The sequence below is a fragment of the Bufo bufo genome, chromosome 4, assembly GCF_905171765.1.
Source record: "Bufo bufo chromosome 4, aBufBuf1.1, whole genome shotgun sequence".
Lineage (NCBI taxonomy): Eukaryota > Metazoa > Chordata > Amphibia > Anura > Bufonidae > Bufo > Bufo bufo.
Window position 1 is genome coordinate 181,806,463 of NC_053392.1, and position 19,901 is coordinate 181,826,363.

Here is a 19,901-nt window from a genome sequence, read left to right on the forward strand (position 1 = left end):
AGGCCACTAGGTGGCAGCATTGTATAGGTATAGTGCAAATGATGTTTTCAATGATGGCTCTTTAGCCATCAATGAACACAATGGGCAATCTAACGATTGCCAGTTATTGTCACCCAAGGTGACTTACATTTTTTTTTACAAATATAAAAAAATATAAAAGTTCAAATCACCCCCCTTTTCTTAAAATAAAAATACTTAATAAAAAAATAAACATCATGGGCATCGCCACGTGCGAAAATGCCTATACAATTAAAATATAGCAATATTAATGGCATACGGCAAATTGCCATTTTTTGTCACTTCAACTACCCAGTAATTTTTTTATAAAAAGTGATCAAAAAGTCGCACACACTTCAAAGTGATATCACTAAAAAGAACCGATCTTCCCGCAAAAAATGAGCACAGCCCGGTACACATAACTGCAAAAAAGTTATAGGGGTCAAAATATATGGTTATAAAAATATATTTTTTCTGCAAAAGTGTAAAAAAATAAAAATTCAGTATTAAAGTATAGAAAATTATACAAGTGTGGTATAGTTGTAACCGTACTCACCTGGAGAATAAAGATAACATGTCAATTTTACCGCATAGTGTACAGTGTAACAAAAAATAATAATAAATAAACACTTTGAGAACTGCGTTTTTTTTCCCAATTCTACCCCATTTGGAATTTTTTTTTCCGCTTCCTGTTACATGGTATGCAACCCTAAATGCTGCCATTAGAAAGTACAACTTGTCCTGCAAAAAATAAGCCCTGATAAAGCTATGTGAATGGAAAAATAAAAAAGTTAGGACTATGGGAAGGCGGGGAGCGAAAAACCAAAATGGAAAATCTCAGGGTCCTTAAGGGGTAAGGGCTTGGTGTCAAAACTGGAAAAAATAATTATTATATGGCTAAAAATAATAAAGCTAACAATTAGAGGGATTTGAAAGATATAGCACTCACAAGAGAAGTTTTGGATCATCCAATAAATAATTGAAAACCAATGAAAAATTAATTAAAATAAATAACAAGCTATGGGTACATGCAATAGATTTAGTCTACAGATGAAAGTATTGCGGGAGCTTTATTAAGACTGGCCTTTAATACGCCAGTCTTAATCCAATGTTAAATGGATGAAAATGGGCCAAATTTATTAGTAGATGCACACGTTTTTACAAATTTGGCAAATCTTTTGGGTGTCTGTGCACCAGAAAGGCTAATCATATGAGTAGGTGTAAATTTGCACCATAAATTACACCAATTTCTTTGGTAAATCTGTTGGTCTTTTGGAAGCCGCCTCCCCTTCCTCTAAATCCCTCTCACTTTGCGCAGAATGACAAAAAGTCAGTTTTTTGTTTGACGCTTTTTTACACTGTAATTGATAAATGACCCCCATTGTCTCTCAATGACATGCCTCACGTGCTACAGTCACATCCGTTTATGTGGGCTTGCCTGTCACTCTGCGTTCTGTGCATAGAGGTTATAAGGGGATACAAACACAGGCGTAAGGGGGATCAGTAATTGCCTTTAAGATCACAGCCCCGAGCATTACTTTGGATTTTTACAAGGCCAGCCAGCAACAAAAGAGCAGTAATTTATGAGCTCAGCGTAAAAGAATAGCATAATTGCATTAAAAATTAATGCTAATGAACACTAAAATGGGGAAGGTGGTTATTATGAAAGTTTGTATTCATCTTCTCGGGTTTGAATGATGGCTAGTGGCTTGATTAATGGCTTAATTTCTATCAATTAGCAGGAAAAAAAATCTCCTACGAGACAAGGGTAAATTGAGCATTGAATTACATATCTTTTGTGTGTGCTGAGAAAGAAGGCAACAGTGTATCTCGGTGACAAATGTGGTGTGGCCTGCAGAGTGACAGCTCGTGTGCTGTTATGGGGTGTTTGGAGATGACATGCAGACAACTCGCCCATCTCTCCAATGTTAATTAGTGTGTCTGTGCAGTGGCCAGTGAACTGTTTGGTGCATCTTGGATGCCTATAAGCAGCTTAGTGTTGTCAATAATCTGGGGAGTTCTTCCTTTTAATTACTATTCTTATTTGGGTTAATGATTGACAGTTGAAAATTCTGCTTCAAAGTGCATATTTTACCCAATAAAAAGTGTTGAGTGCAAATGTATATTAAATAGTATTATATAGTATATATTATGTATAATTATAATATAATATTATTTTAGAACATACTGTACATTTTGAGTTTTTTGTTTTATTTAATTTGTTATATAGTATGGTCATTTTAGTAATGCATAGGTAAAGACACATAAATCGGGTAGTGATTGGCACAGGAGTCCTGACTACATCTACGGTAACTTAAAAGCAGTCTACATCTAATTTAGCCATAGTGTACAGAAAATCACTGAAAATGGTGCGCTACAATGGTAAATGCAATTGACAATATATGGCTAAACCCTCACACTGATATTACAATGAGACTTTTGCCAATATATTCTTATATCAAGAACCTACCGGAGCCCGCGCACCCCGTCAAGGTCTCTCAAAATGGCATGGGACCTACCGCTAAACTACCTATGCCTTATGGACAATTTATAATAGGTGCATAAAGTCCAAAACACAGCCAGCAGCTCCCAGTTACCTCCAGCGTGAAGTCACACATACAATGGGAGGAGGCTGTGAGTCCCACTTATAACTGGCTCATGTGATGCAGGCTGCCCAGGTGCACCTGAATGTTACCCATAGATCAAAATTAAGGCACATTCAAACCTGAGGTTACCCCACCTCCAGGCATAAATATACAGACAAAATCACTGAATAAAATGGTCTAAAAGGCAAAAGATGCTCAAAACCCCTAATGCTGTAGCGCATTTCTATACGGGGGAGCAAATCCTGCCCATGTGATCCGTTGCTAACCGCAATCCCAAGCACAAATGCATACAATGGAGGATGCTGGCAGCGGACCACATGTACCACAAAAACATCCTACACAGGTCTTAAAAGCAAAAAATGTATCGCATTACTAACCGTGGGAGCAAATCCTGCACATGTGATCCGTAGCCTTAGTGTACATCCACATGGGGCAGATACTCTGTGGATTCTCTGCAGTGCAATACAGTTAGCAGTACCTGCGGTGAGAATTTACTGTTTTATATTGCAGATTTCACCATTTGCAGTGCAGCAAATCCATCGCACTATGAATTCCTCAATTGGAATTTCGGCAGATAGACTGCAGATTTTCCGCTGCATAAAAAAAAAAATAACTGACCTGTTCCATGTGGACGTACTGTTATAGGACTCCTTGGGAAGTCCAGTTTATTAATAATTTAGTTTCCAATTTTATTACTAATTGACTTAACTAATTTATGGGGTTTGTACTTGTTTTATAGCAGATTACTTGTTATATCTTGGATAGCATTGCTTCCATATGACCAACTTCAAAACCATGGACACTACTTTTAATACATATTATAAAGGGATAACTTATTCCATAGCACTTTACAAGTTGTATAAATGAAGATGCAGAGGTTGTCTCACTTTAGGAAGTTAACACAAGGCACTTACTAATGTACTGTGATTGTCCATGTTGCCTCCTTTGCTGGCTGGATTCATTTTCCATCACATTATACTTTCTCCTTTCCAGGGGTTATGGTCACCCTGCAATCCAGCAGCGGTGGCAGTGCTAGTACACTATAGGAAACAGTGATGGCATCTCTGGTGGCCAGGACAATGTAAGGGGTCATAGGCACGTATGTGCAGCAGCTCCTGTCCCGAATACCTCGTATCTGCTCTGCAGCGGTGGTCGTAACCTCTAAATACGAGCAGTGTAGAATGTGATGGAAAAATGAATCCAGCCAGCAAAGGAAGCAATATGGACAATCACAATAAATTAGTAAGTAGCTTGTATTAACTTTCTCTACATGATAAATGTCATTTGCTGAAGTGAGACACCCCCTATAATATTGAAAGCAAAACATTTTACACGAAAACAAAAGGAAAGCGGACATAAGAGCTTGCAATCTACAGTAAAAGATAGTGTAGTGTAATGAAGAGGTGTGAGTATATTAAAATATATTGGCATTGCTTTAAACGTGTGCTATTAAAACATTGCTCCAATCGCTGTCTCATTCATGACCTGTTTCCTGATTAATCCGTTTCTGACATTCTGTATTAAGACACCATCCTCGCCTCCAACAGCTACTTCCATTCCTTCAGTTGTTATCTTGCAGAGCACTGCCACCTAGTGTTTGTGTGTGTAACTGCTCCTACAATGCTTCCCTTTTCAAAAGTTCTTTTTTTTCCAAACGCTTCTGGAAATAATGTAATAATGGATCCCTGATTTTCACTAATTGATATTTAACATAGAATGTATATCATACATGCAGTTTTGTAATCTGTTTAGGGACACTGTGTTAATCAGGTCCTGGCAGAGCAGTTTGGTTCCTATTTAGTTCTTGGCTTACTGACAAATTTGTGCAATGAAAGCCTATAGACAGTGGTAGTGAACACCAATTTTCAGGCGCTCTGTGGAAGGATTCTGTAATATGTATGTAAGGCAAATGCGCGTCATACTGAGATATACAACGCAAAAGAAGAGTAATATTTATTGAGAAGTGTATGACAGGTAGATGTGATCTTACACATAGTCCATATTAACTCCAAACCTGTAGATGTTTTGGTCCAGCTTGGACCTTTATCAAATCATATCTGGTGGTGTACAGATCAGCAGCCTCAGCCTAGGTCAGTTTTGTAAGACCATGTGGTAGCATCTTTAAGACTAATTTCAGATGAGCATGTCAACTGCGAAAAACACTCTGTGTGGGTATGTTATTTCCCTTTATGGACACTGCTCCTTTCATAGGCCCACACGGCACTATAATGATTTATAATGCTGTGTGTCTCTGGCCGACCTTGCATCCACTGTGTTAGTACAGTTGAGCAAATGCAAGGTCAAGCAGAGACTCACAACATTATAATTGATTATAATTCCATGCAGTGCTCTGAAAGGAGCAGTGTCTGTGATGGTAAATCCCTCCCATTACACGGAGTTTGTTTTCCGCCCATTTCCATATTTCCGTTCCGTTCAAAGATAGAACATGTCCTATTATTGTCTGCATAACGGACAAGGATAGTACTGTTCTATCAGGGGCCAGCTGTTCTGTTCCGCAAAAAAAGGAATGCACACGGACATCATCCGTATTTTTTGCGGATCCGTTTTAAAAAAAAGTCACACTTGATAAATCTGGCTTACATCAGCCAGGCTAATCACATTCCATCCACTTTTTAAAACTGGAGTAAGAGGAGGGTCGGAATGGCCCACCCGAGTACCAGAGGATCCTCTAATGGGCCCCGGCTCTGATGCAATATTGGGCCCCAGAGCTGCATTTGGGGACAATCATTTGCCAAAAGGGTCTGTTTCTTTTTTTTGTAAACCTGTCGGACATTATTAATGATGGAGGAGTTGAGCCTCAATAATATTTTCCTCTACTGGGTCCAAGGAGCCCCAGTCCGACACTGAGTGAGTGGGTTAAAAATGCAAAATGTCTCAAGCCTAAAAAGTCATAAAGCCTTAATGTGAGATTATTATTTTAAGCCATTTAATCATAGGGCTCCATCAAAGAAATTTAAGCCGAAAGTGGTGTCTGTTCCTCTCACACAGGGGTAGTTGGGTTTGGAATTGATTCTCTTTTTGCATTGTGGCAAAGTCTACCCCTTCTGAAGAATTAGAATCTGCATATACCATGACCTGCAGTGAGAATTAAAAAAGTCAATTTACCGCAATTTTTTATTTATTTTTTGTTGCAGATTTCAACCTTTTTAATGCAGAGTGTGAAATCTGGAGCAAAACCACCTCACTACGCGCTATAAATTCCGCAACAAAATCCGCACCATTTGGAATTTCAGCAGATAGGCTGCAGATTTTCCACTGCGAAAAAAAAAATAGGCAATGGACCTGTTATAGGACCCCTTGAGAGGTCCAATTTTATTAGTCACTTAGTCTCCGATTTTCATTCCTAATTTACTAGACTAGTTTTTGTGGTTTGTACTTGTTTTATAGCAGATAACTTGTTATACAGTATCCTGGATAGCAGTGCTTCCATATGACCTACCATAAAACCATGGGTGCTACTTTTATTACACATTATATAGGGATAACTTATTCCATAGCACTTTACAATTAAAGGAACCTGTACAAATACAAATTAAAGGGGTTGTCTCACTTCAGCAAATTACATTTATCATGTAGAGAAATTTACTACAAGGCACTTACTAATGTATAGTGATTGTCCATATTGCTTCCTTTGCTGGCTAGATTCATTCTTCCATCACATTATACACTGCTCGTTTCCATGGTTATGACCACCCTGCAACCTAGAAGCAGTGGCCATTCCACTATAGGAAAAGGCATCAGCCTCTCTGAGGGCCAGGACAGTGGAAGCGCACTTGGGCACGCATGCGCAGCAGCTCCCATCTCAGAAATTCTCTTTTGCATTGTGGCAAAGTCTGACCCTTCTGCAGAATCCCATTAGAAATTGTGTTTGGATTGTATAAATTAAGGAAAATAAACTAAACCTAGAAAAGGCAGTTTATAAAGAGAAATGAAAAGCTCTGAGAATTCAGCGTCTGATTTCCGTACAAGACTTCAGCAATTATTGGAAGGCCTTTTCGTTTTCAGCTAGGACTTTTACAGAATCGGCATTGATTTTTGTAGCTCCTTAGCTTTCTCCATCCATTATTTTAGATTTTACCATGAAATATATATATCCTTTCTACTGACATCTGACAAACATCATATGGAAGTCATTTCATCTTCCAATAATGTGTTTGTCAAAAAGTATCTGACTCTAATGGATTTCACTTCCTCACGGTCCATTCCAGGGATGTTAATGTCATCAGCATAACTCTAAGAAACATTTCGGCTGATATTTATTTCTTTTTGCTTTTGCCTCTGCCCCTGTGTAATTCCATACTGCCTGTCACTTCCTACAAATACGGCTAATGGTTAATGATGAGACACATTGATTTCTATGATTGTGATAGTCATGTGAAGATCGGCTACTTTCCTTTCTCTCTTCTCTGATACAAGGCTGCTAAAACATTGCCAGATGATCTAATCTGAGCCGTCTGTGAAATGCAATGGTCGCTGAACTAGCTGTAGAATTAGTTTTAGATGTCATGTTATGCAGTTAGAGCTGTTGCTTCATAGAAAATTTAATATTTTAAAATATAAAGCAAGATTGTAGTAAATCATTTTTTAATTAATTTTACAATTAAATTTTTTATTTTTATTTTTGTCAGAAATGCTGTCATTCTTGCTTATGAGATACTGTAGCACTGCAATACTAGACCCAGCCCATGGGCAAAATTGTTACTGTTTCTGGGTGAAAAAAAATTGCACCGGGTCGGCATACATTGATGGTCTGCCCTAATAAAAGGCCATGAATGTTATACATCTTTGAACCCCTTTAAAACCAGATATTGATGCATATATTTTTAGCTAATCTCTTTTTATTTTCTGATTGTAGGTTTGATTTATTGTGTTTTCTGCACACGATTTTGCCTGGGCCCATAGGAACCTGTAGTCTGGAGCTGACTCCTTCACTTCTGTGTGTTCTGGGCATGCTCTGTGTAAATTAGAGAACATAATCTAAACATAGAACAGGCAGTTTGTAAAGAGAAATTAAAAGCACTGAGTATTCAGCGTCTGATTTCCGTACAAGACTTCAGCGATTTTGATTGGAATGCCTTTTCATTTTCATCTCGGACACTTACAGAATCAGCATTGATTTTGGGGCATGCTCTGTGTCACTGTGCAAGGAGGGAGAGGAGGAATATTACTTAGTATTTGCATGTGTCCCAGATTTTGAATGGGCAGTTTAATATTTTTGGTTAGAAAAGAACTGCTGTAGCTTCCTGTTACTACTATTGTGTGTTATTCTTTATGGGGGCCTATAATCTTTTGGGGCCAAAATGTCAGCCTGCGATTCGTGAGCTTGGTGCAGTGGATTAAACTTGGGGTTCACTGCTCCTGTCTCCTGAAGTTGTTGTTTTTTTTTGGTTTTTTTTTACCAGTGGTTAAAAATCTATGTGGATCTTCATCATTTGCATCAATAGGACATTATTTTATCATTACCTGTACTAAAAACCCTTTATCTAGGGCGTCTTATTGATTTCCCACCTTGTTTTATGTTACAGACCAGGCATTGCTACTTGATCAAGTCAAACGTGTGAAGGAGATTGAGGCCATTGAAAGCGATTCTTTTATACCACAAATATTCAGATCAAGCCGGGATGCCAAAGCCGTAAGTGCTAAATATTTACAGCTGTTTCAGACTCTTTCTGCTGAAAATTCTGATTGTTTAAAATGTATATATATATATATATATTATATTTTTTCTGGGATTTTAACATTGATGGGCAATCCTTAGGGTAGGCCATTCATGTTCGACCAGTGGGAGTCTGACCCTCAGGACTGAGCTGCCTTTTCATTGTACTTCTCGTCAAGCCTTCCAGAGTTTGGCCCCCCACCAGTTAGGCTCTATTCGTAGGATGGGTAAGCAGTGTTAAAATCCCAGAGGACCCCCTGAAGAGAAATGCACTCATAGAAAGGAGAGAGAAAAGTGGTGTCCACTATGTAAGCTTCCACTGTGAAGGTGGCCATCAACATTAGGGGGCACTCACACGACTATCTGTTTTGCGGTCTGCGCTTTTCAGAGGCCCCATTGTAAGGGTACATTCACAAGACCATGCCATGTTATGCGGTCCGGAAATTGTGAATCCGCAAAGCACGGATACTGGCCGTGTTTGTAACGCATTTTGCGGAACGCACAGGGCGGCGCTAAATAGAGAATTCCTTTTCTTGTCCAAGAATCGGACAAGCTCTATATTTTTTGCAGGGCCACGGAACAGAACTACTGATGCGGACAGCACACTGTGTCCTGAAAATCGCGGAAGGGATGTGGACTTATTCATACTGTAGCCCAAAAATGCCTATTCTTGTCCATAAAATGGACAGGAATAGGAAATGTTTTATGGTTTTTTTTGTTTTGTTTTTGCGGGGCCACAGAACAGGAATGCGGATGAGGTTAGCACAGAGCCCCATTGAAATTAATGTGTCTAAATGGGAGTCACAAAAAAATGCAAATTGGACGCGGTCGTATGAATGGGGCCTTGGTTGGCAGGCTTCGGTTGGACTGGCCGACCATCTGATATGTATTTAATCTCTGTCCGACATTCATTTGGCCTGTGTCATGGGAAAAAGGATTGGGCATCTTTATTCTCAAGGGAGATAAGCTGCTGCCCGAGATGTCTGGTAGCTGCTTATTCTCCTCTCCTCATTGAGAGAGGGGAATAAATGGGGAGGGGGGCATAGCTGATGGCCAAACAAGCGTCGAGACAAGGCCACCTGAGTCATATCATAAAGTTCTCCATTATAGACTACACATAAGGCACATAAGGACTCAAGCAGAGTCACGACTTAAGAACTGTCCGAGATGACTGCCAGGATCAACAACTAGTACTGTGGCAACGTGGTGTGCAGTGCTTTGTATCACTTGTTATCCGTATTGGCATACAGAGATTATATCCAGTAAGCCCATTAAGTGCTCAGTTTCTTTCCCGTCTCTTTTAAGCTTTTTCAGATAAAAACTTAAAGGGAATGTGTCACCTATATTTTTTTCTGCCAGTTAAAACCAGATGGCACATAACATTTATTTTTATTGTAGATTTTTTTAATTCTATTTCCTGAACATGATTATAGGGGCTGACATCATGCTTTAGCTGTTCTTAACAGTATTTAGGGATATGTTTTACAGCAGCCACCATGGGCCATAGAAACAATGGTCAGGAGGGGACCCCATTGGCTTCTATGGGAGAGTTTTCTAGGCATGGTCTGTGACCTGTGCAGAGGTCAGGAGGGGGAATATAAGATGTGACACTCACCTCTTGTGAATGTTTGATCTTGTGTTATCTATATATGTGTCATTGTGATCCTGCCAGTGATGTTAAGGAGATGACTGCTGTAAAGTGATCTGTACAGACTAAGACGTGGACTTAGTGGCCAGTGCGAAATCCTCAAGATTTGTCTTTTTAAATTTTTTTATATATATAGATATATATAGATATATATATAGATAGATAGATAAAGTGAAATGGAAAATTAAAAATAACATCACCAAAAATTAATTTAAGCAATAGATCATTTTCTGTTGACACATTCCCTTTAATACTAAGGCAGCAGAGGTGGTATAGACATAGAAGTTGATTTGTGGAATGAAGACCCAGCAGACAATACAGAGCAGAGAATTAAAAGCAGCATTGGGATAGGCAACCCATATTTTAAGCCATAAAGAGCCCAAAAGTGTGCAACCAATGGCCATTAAATTCTGTGCTGAAGCGGTTAAACATATTTATTATATCGAACTGCAAAGAAGGGAGCGAAACTATATTCCCAGCAACTTATCATCCCCAAAGTAATTGACAAAGGGGTGGAGGGCTAAACGCAGCCTGAAATGAGTTTGTCAATGCTCTCAGCCTGCCGTACATGTCTGGAGATCGGGCAGTTTATGAGCGCAGCCTTTCTTGCCCAACATACTTCATTGAGAATCATGCTTTATGACAGCCCTGAAGGTCACAGCAGAATTTATTTAGCGCACACTGCTCAACAAGATCTTTATTCACATTTCTGCCCTGTGAAAATGAGCAGCAACCATTTTAAACTGATTTATGGGGATAATTCATGCTCAGCGTGGTTGTATTTCAAGACTTTTAATATGCTTTACATGGTGTATATTTAAGCACCACAGCTTAATAATGTGTGTTTATATATTTATTTCGAGCTGCTACAAGCCGTTCGTGTCTTCTCCGAAGCTTTCATGCATTTTACACTGGTTTAGTGAAGTACCTCCATAGAAAGGACCAGAGGTATTATGGTGGAATTGGCAGAATTCCTGCAGTTGATTGGTTACCTTCAGGGGAGAGCTGGCCATTAACCCCAAGTGGAACATTCCCGGTGAGCCTTTTCAGAGCCGCCATATTGCGTATTGTTTTCCACATACACAATATGGCTTGCCTGTAATCCAGTCTTCGTGAACAGGCTGAGGAACTAAACGCCTAACCATGTGCATCCAGCAGAATGATGGACACATCGAACATATCATGTGAAGCACTTTAGGAAACTTCAACCTTGATTAACTCCTAAACTAGATCAAAACTGATACTTCCGGTGTGTTTCTGAATAAATTCTAGCCAAGATTGATATATCACATGACTCCGTTCCCATTGGGGGAAAAAACTGAGCTGAAAATGTTTCCTTTACCAAATAATGGAGCCTTCCTCCCAAATAATACTTTCACACATTGGAAGTTAGTTTTCTACAAATTGCACCAGTTAAAATGGAGTGTCTAGACTTTTGCCTCATCCTTTGTATTGTGCTGCACTGTGGTATATGATTGTGCTTGGGCAGTATATTGTGCTGCACTGTGGTATATCATTGTGCTGGGGCAGTGTATTGTGCTGCACTGTGGTATATGATTGTGCTGGGGCAGTATAATGTGCTGCACTGTGGTATATGATTCTGCTGGGGCAGTATAATGTGCTGCACTGTGGTATATGGTTGTGCTGGGGCAGTGTATTGTGCTGCATTGTGGTGTATGATTGTGCTGGGGCAGTGTATTGTGCTGCACTGTGGTATATGGTTGTGCTGGGGCAGTGTATTGTGCTGCACTGTGGTATATGGTTGTGCTGGGGCAGTATATTGTGCTGCAGTGTGGTATATGATTGTGCTGGGGCAGTATATTGTGCTGCACTGTGGTATTTGGTTCTGCTGGGGCAGTATATTGTGCTGCACTGTGGTATTTGGTTGTGCTGGGGCAGTATATTGTGCTGCACTGTGGTATTTGGTTCTGCTGGGGCAGTATATTGTGCTGCACTGTGGTATTTGATTCTGCTGGGGCAGTATATTGTGCTGCACTGTGGTATTTGGTTGTGCTGGGGCAGTATATTGTGCTGCCCTGTGGTATATGATTGTGCTGGGGCAGTATATTGTGCTGCACTGTGGGCAGTGTATTGTGCTGCACTGTGGTGTATGATTGTGCTGGGGCAGTGTATTGTGCTGCACTGTGGTATTTGGTTCTGCTGGGGCAGTATATTGTGCTGCACTGTGGTATATGATTCTTCTGGGGCAGTATATTGTGCTGCACTGTGGTATATGATTCTGCTGGGGCAGTGTATTGTGCTGCACTGTGGTATATGATTGTGCTGGGGCAGTGTATTGTGCTGCACTGTGGTATTTGGTTCTGCTAGGGCAGTATATTGTGCTGCACTGTGGTATTTGGTTGTGCTGGGGCAGTATAATGTGCTGCACTGTGGTATATGATTCTGCTGGGGCAGTATATTGTGCTGCACTGTGGGCAGTGTATTGTGCTGCACTGTGGTATATGATTGTGCTGGGGCAGTGTATTGTGCTGCACTGTGGTATATGATTGTGCTGGGGCAGTATATTGTGCTGCACTGTGGGCAGTGTATTGTGCTGCACTGTGGTGTATGATTGTGCTGGGGCAGTGTATTGTGCTGCACTGTGGTATTTGGTTCTGCTGGGGCAGTATATTGTGCTGCACTGTGGTATATGATTCTTCTGGGGCAGTATATTGTGCTGCACTGTGGTATATGATTCTGCTGGGGCAGTGTATTGTGCTGCACTGTGGTATATGATTGTGCTGGGGCAGTGTATTGTGCTGCACTGTGGTATTTGGTTCTGCTAGGGCAGTATATTGTGCTGCACTGTGGTATTTGGTTGTGCTGGGGCAGTATAATGTGCTGCACTGTGGTATATGATTCTGCTGGGGCAGTATATTGTGCTGCACTGTGGGCAGTGTATTGTGCTGCACTGTGGTATATGATTGTGCTGGGGCAGTGTATTGTGCTGCACTGTGGTATATGATTGTGCTGGGGCAGTATATTGTGCTGCACTGTGGTATTTGGTTCTGCTGGGGCAGTATATTGTGCTGCACTGTGGTATTTGGTTGTGCTAGGGCAGTATATTGTGCTGCCCTGTGGTATATGATTGTGCTGGGGCAGTATAATGTGCTGCACTGTGGTGTATGATTCTGCTGGGGCAGTGTATTGTGCTGCACTGTGGTATATATTGTGCTGCACTGTGGTGTATGATTGTGCTGCGGCAGTATAATGTGCTGCACTGTGGTATATGATTGTGCTGGGGCAGTATATTGTGCTGCACTGTGGGCAGAGTATTGTGCTGCACTGTGGTGTATGATTGTGCTGGGGCAGTATAATGTGCTGCACTGTGGTATATGGTTGTGCTGGGGCAGTGTATTGTGCTGCACTGTGGTGTATGATTGTGCTGGGGCAGTATAATGTGCTGCACTGTGGGCAGTGTATTGTGCTGCACTGTGGTGTATGATTGTGCTGGGGCAGTATAATGTGCTGCACTGTGGTATATGGTTGTGCTGGGGCAGTGTATTGTATGATTGTGCTGGGGCAGTATAATGTGCTGCACTGTGGGCAGTGTATTGTGCTGCACTGTGGTGTATGATTGTGCTGGGGCAGTATAATGTGCTGCACTGTGGTGTATGATTGTGCTGGGGCAGTATAATGTGCTGCACTGTGGGCAGTGTTTTGTTCTGCACTGTGGTGTATGATTGTGCTGGGGCAGTATAATGTGCTGCACTGTGTGCAGTGTATTGTGCTGCACTGTGGTATTTGGTTCTGCCGGGACAATGGGGCAACTTTAAATTTAATTTAAATTTTTATTTATTTTTTGCGGGGGTCGCTTTAAATTTCCAGTCTGACCCTAGTTACAGCAGTGGAGATAATGTCACACAGTTAATTTCAAAAAGAGCTAGGAAAGACTGAAGAAACAATAGGGTTATGAGAAAAAAATACTTTGAAATTGAAAACTACAACCCCCTTCCTGTGACTATTAAAATACATGTATCTGCATGTACTCAGATGGTGGTCACCCACACCGGTGGTTTTCTAGGCACATTGAAACAAATCTGAGGAGTGGGCTGCTAGAACTGTGCTCTCACATTTACATAGTAACATAGTATAATATTTTCTGCTTTGAATTGCTATTCAAGTGAACTGTATGGTTTTCAGAGATTATATTTTTTTTTTTTTACTAATGACTTGTCCTCTGAATCGGTCATCTGTATCTGATTGGTGGAACCCCCTGTTGATCAGCTGTTTGAGAAGGCAGCAGCACTCCTGTGGGCGCAGCAGCTTTTCCTAGGCCAATGATGACACCTTCATCGATCACATCGCTTAGGAGCAGCTCAAGTGAATGGGGCTGAGCGCGATATCAAGCACAGACAGCTGCTATACAATGTACCGCACTGTGCTTGGTGAGCGCCAGTGCCTTCTCAAAATAGCTGTGTCCCACTGACCCCCACAGATCCAGAGGATAGGTCATCAGTAAAAAAAAAAAAAAAATCTCAGAAAACCCTTAACTGTCATTGAGTATACAGTTGGCAAAAACAAAAATTTTTTGGTCAGCTGTATATTACTATTGAAGGGCTCAAGTAAACTCTAGCGCTCATTCCTGTCATAATACAAATACACCTGCCTTGTTAATCTATTCCTGCATTGTGGAGAAAATGCTGTTTTTAATCTTTATGTAAACTGCAACTAGGTGCACTGTGGGCAGAGCCATGTCGTTCAGTGCACTACAGCTCTGCCATTTTTCTCTTCAGGTTTCCCCTGTGTCACTCTGCCAATCAAGCAACAGTGGGAGGTGCTGGGAGGGGAAAGCACTGGCGCATTGGACAGCGTGGCCCTGCCCTCGCCTAGTTGGCAATTACATTAGTTTGCATTTGGATTTAAAGGGGTTATCTAAAGTCTAAAACATGCCCCCCCCAATGCCCGGGCCACTCATATAGATTATACTTACCCCGGCACCCACATTGCTTCTGTACCCCACATGGGCACCAGTGCACCTCTCCATCGTGCAGATCAACACATCTGGCAACAGGGGGGACAGGGGGCAGGCCATGAAGGAGACAAACCTGCCTAGTGAGAGATGCAGCGGCGGCCATGACAGGATCAGGAGCGATGCGGGTCAGGTATAATCTATATGAGGGGCCCAAGCATTGGGGGGCATGTTTTAGACTTTGGATAACCCCTTTTCTCCACAATACAGGCACAGGTTAACTAATCAGAGGAATCTTTATTATGCTGGGAAGTAGCACTAGAAGTTGTGTGTAGCTAGATAGCCATGCTTCAGGTGACAGATTCCCTTTTAAACCAATATAAAAAAGCACAAAGGCCATATAAAAAAATGAGTTGCCTTTTGCTCACTGTGTAGCCAGCGTGGGTTAAAGGTGTCAAAGTAGAAGATACTTCATCTTCTGAAATGTGGGAGTAATGTGATTCTAATGATGAAAATGTCATCACTTGTGCGCTCCATAGGATCATATACCTTCTGCTGTGCAATTCCTTCTTAATTAGTGAAATGGTAGATTGTCGACGGAAGAGGGGATCCTGTGACTGTAATGACAGACGGACCGGACTTCAATGGCGTAAAGAAGGTGGTGGTGCTAATGAGAATAAAAAAGTTATGTTAAACATCCAAGCCTCGATCAGGAAGCAGAAGAATCAAAGGTTTCCATATTGGTTCTCAGAAATGATTGGCTGGAAATGAATGTACTTCAGACTTACTATCCTCAAACTACTGTAGTCCGTGTGTATCCCAGCCAGTAATCACGGATTGTGGAAATATGGCGGCACTCCAGATACTGTGTATGAAGTGGTAATGGATGCTTCATGAGAAACGATTCATTGTGGTGGAAGCGGATCCTCAACCCACTGTCCCTCACATAAATGGACTCGGACAGCTTCATCCTCCAGACTGACGTCTCGATGGACACATAATCCATAATGGGCAGACCCGGCTATAGATTAGTGTTCCCATCATGACACCCTTGTATCCATTTTGAGGCGTACTTCCAAACATAATTACAGCTCTTGTAGGAGAGGTGTTCACGTTTAATTAAAGACAGAATCCATACAATTATAGGAAATAGGCTCTTTTTCGTTTAATAGTAAACTTGCCATTAATACATGCAGGTAAAGATGCGCCGTCACGTTTTTTTTTTCATGTCTGTCATAACTTTGGCGTTTGTTTAGAGCTGGCTGCTGTTATTGAGTCACAAAAAGAACATACTTGTATTACGTATGATGCCATATATCTTGTAAAGCCAAAGATCTGTGACACACAACATGAAGTTTCTAGGAAAAGACACACAATGGAGCAACATAGGTGTTATCCTAATAAAACAAGAGTGTGTCTAGTAATATCCACTCACCTTATGTGGTTGTTCTTGTGCTTACCAACACACAATTTCTAGGCCCTCAGATGTGAGAACTTCAGTCAGGACTACAAAGCTCCCATGTAGCCAGTGCAGCTAGACATTTCAGGTTTCCAATTGATAAAGGGTAAGGCTGTGTTCATGTGTCAGAATCAAATCCAACACGTATTGTACTACAGGATCCTTGGCAGAAATAAATGAGAATTCTGCCCTGGATGTACAGTGTCAAGTGCCTTATCTCTGACGAGGATCAGCCCCATTCAGTAAGACTTATCTACTCGATTTTCTGTATGGAATACGTAGCATGCTACTTATTCTCACTGATTTATTTCCCATGTGGAATTTTCCATGATATGTGAATGAAGTTGCGGAAAGACCATTCACCTGCATGGGATGTGGATTACTGATAGAAAAACCATGCTCAAATCTGTGTGAACACAACCTTAGGGTTCTTATTACCTGGCCACTGAAAAAATAAAAAAGTCAAACTGTCTCTGGGAATATTATAATTGGAGTATTTTGTCCACCTCTGACTTGGATCATCAGGGTTTAGAACCTTCTCCAGGTTTAGAACCAGTGCTGGTTGTATTTATATGTAATTTTCCTGCAGTTCTTCATCCCCAACATGGTGCAAATTGTTTTATTTTAGTTGATAGATACCAGCGAAAGCAAGCATGAATCCGCCATATTAGGAGTGGGAACGTTGGACTTGTTTGAGGATGAGAAAGAAGCAGATGTTGGTACAATGCCAACTGCTATCAAATATCTGGACGATAACTCCATTGCACATCCAAATGTAAGTTCTCAGAAAGAATCTTTTTTTTTTTTAGTTGCTACAATTGTTAAAGAAATAGGACTTTTCAGTCCATATATGCACAGCAATAGATTAAGATTGGTGGAGGCCACTGAACAGAATAAATTGTTGGCAGATCCTTTCCCATCTCTAGAACCTGGAGAGCAAACCTGCAGTTGCTGGCATCCTTATGGTCTTTGAATTTCAACATATATGATTTTTTTTTTTTTGTTCCCCCAAGATATAAGCTACTGCCAGAGCAGCTCTATCCCCGGCTCCACTGAAAACACATTCATGCTAGACAAAGCCCAGGATGCACGTGTACGCAGGAGTTTAGAAGAACAGCTGTTGGGCAAAAGAGCGTTTGGCAGACAGCTATTTTAATGGGCACCTTTATTAACCAGTGGATTTAAGGAGTAATATCTGTGTAGTAGAGCATCTTGAACCTCAGAGATGTTTTTTAGTGGACCTAAAATTAATGGGACAAAATATATGGCACAATTACATGTGAGCTGCAGTAACCACACCACAGGTTCCAGTTGCATAGGTTCGTCTAGCAATTATCTGTAACTGTGGTTTTTGTTGTTTTTCGTTTTTTTGTTTTTTTTATATATATACAGTATATATATACTCCGCATTACACGTGAAATGTCTTCATGTAGTTGTGAACAGTGTTTGTGTTTTCCTTTACAGCTGTACATTGAGAAGGCGGAATCGGAGGAGAAATGGTACAAGAGGTTAACCTCTCTACGACAAGAGCGGCTAATGGGCAGCCCCGTGGCATAGAGGTCGAGGATTTTATGGTCGTGTTTTATTTATGCGTTATCATTCCATTCTTTTTATAAAATGTGAAAACTGCAGTCTGGTCCTTTTTAATTCTAACAATTTATATCGTACACAAATTTAGAGCATGTTCATTAAAATAAAGCTTTACTTTTTCTGTAAGTGGCTGTATGAGTTAATAAATTAGAGAGAGAGGATGTCTCTTTTGCAGTCTTACAGGAATTCTCAGAAACTGCAAATTAATAGTCAGTGGCCCAGGCATGGGATAAAAATAAAAAAGAATCGCCTGTTCAGAGCATTTTGGGTCCATCATTGAGCTTCTATCGCTAGACTGGAAGTGTGATGTGCCATCTATATGCACATCACTGCTGCTGGACAATCAGTGGTGATTGTACAGGAACTCCACATGACTGGCACATCACACGTCCGGACCAGAAGCAGCAAAGATGGGAGCTCTGAAAAGTAGATTTAAAACAATAAATAAAAATAAAAAGTACTTTTACACAATACATGGCCTCCTGACCATTGGTTCCCAGACTTGGAGAACCCCTTTAAAATGAAGATCCACATTCAACTAATATTGTTTATAAAGTCATCAAATGTACAATAGATCATTTTGTAATATGTATTTTATTCTACTCTTTGCTCTTCTTCAGCACCAAATATGGAAGAATCCAGGACAAATCTCATTTGAGTTCACAATACAAGTTACATACGGATTTGTAGAGGATTTTGAAACATGAGTGGTCATTACATATTTTAGCTTTTATCTTATTAAAGAGGACCTGTTACCACAAAAAATGCAGTGTAATCTGCAGACATCATGTTATAGTGCAGGAGGAGCTGAGCAGATTGATATATAATTTTATGGGAAAAGATTCAGTAAAACTTCAATTTATACACTTATATCTCTGCTTTTTCGAACTTAAAGGGGTTGTCTCACTTAAGCAAATAACATTTATTATGTAGAGAAAGTTAATACAAGGCACTTACTAATGTATTGTGATTGTCCATATTGTCTCCTCTGCTAGCTGGATTAATTTTTCCATCACATTATACACTTCTCATTTCCATGGTTAAGATCACCCTGCAATCCAGCAGCGGTGGCCGTGCTTGCACACTATAAGAAAAAGCACTGGCCTCCCTAGTCGCCGGGAATGTGGTGGAAAAATTAGTCTAGCCAGCAAAGGAGGCAATATGGACAATCACAATACATTAGTAAGTGCCTTGTATTAACTTTCTCTACATAATAAATGTCATTTACTGAAGTGAGACAACCCATTTAAGACCACCCCGTGAACAGCTCTCCGTATGTGGGGGAGGTGTTATCAGTGACTGACAGCTATCTCTCTATACACAGTTAACCAGGGAATGCTATTAATCACTGATAAAGATGGCCCCCGTGTACAAGTGAAGTCAGAGAGCAGAGATATAAAATGTATAAATTACAAGAGTTACTTAAAGGGGTTATCCCATGAATAATGTAAAAAATGAAAATCAGATAGAACCAGCCCTGTACTTTACATGGATCGAGAGATCTCCCTATTCATTGCTCCAATTGCTCTGCTAGTTTTAGTTCAGACTGGGAGCTCAGGGGGAGTGTCCATTCTCAGGGGGAGTGTCCATTCTCAGGGGGAGTGTCCATTCTCAGGGGGAGTGTCCATTCTCAGGGGGAGTGTCCAGTCTCAGGGGGAGTGTCCAGTCTCAGGGGGAGTGTCCATTCTCAGGGGGAGTGTCCATTCTCAGGGGGAGTGTCCATTCTGCTGCCACTGGTGACAGTTGAAGAATGAAACTGAGCACTGCTCTGTATTATGCTGCCCGCAGATTGCACTGCATTTTGTGGTGACAGTTTTTCTTTAATCCTTCACATTTTACTGAAATAAATGCTGATAACAATTGTCTTTCAATACATTCACATTTGAGGAGGCTTACTAATCCTAAAGATTTATCACAGGGGCGCTGGCTGGATGTTTGGTGCATACGGTAGCTAGACATATTTGTGGTCTAGCTGTGCGATATCGACTCAAAATGTTGCACCTTAGGCTAC

At 40.8% G+C, this 19,901-nt stretch overlaps 1 protein-coding gene across 3 annotated transcripts in view; it reads left to right on the top strand.

The window, feature by feature from the left end:
• The window catches only part of RSRC1 (arginine and serine rich coiled-coil 1), a 321,466-nt gene extending 302,721 nt beyond the window's left edge, over positions 1-18,745 (top strand). For all 3 annotated transcript variants that reach the window (XM_040428147.1, XM_040428149.1, XM_040428148.1), the window contains exons 8-10: positions 8,150-8,256; positions 16,928-17,074; positions 17,765-18,745. In XM_040428147.1, the coding sequence (XP_040284081.1) occupies positions 8,150-8,256; positions 16,928-17,074; positions 17,765-17,857 (347 nt within the window). In that variant the 3' untranslated portion in view covers positions 17,858-18,745. The remainder of the gene's footprint in view (positions 1-8,149; positions 8,257-16,927; positions 17,075-17,764) is intronic.
• The last annotated feature ends 1,156 nt before the right edge of the window (positions 18,746-19,901 follow it).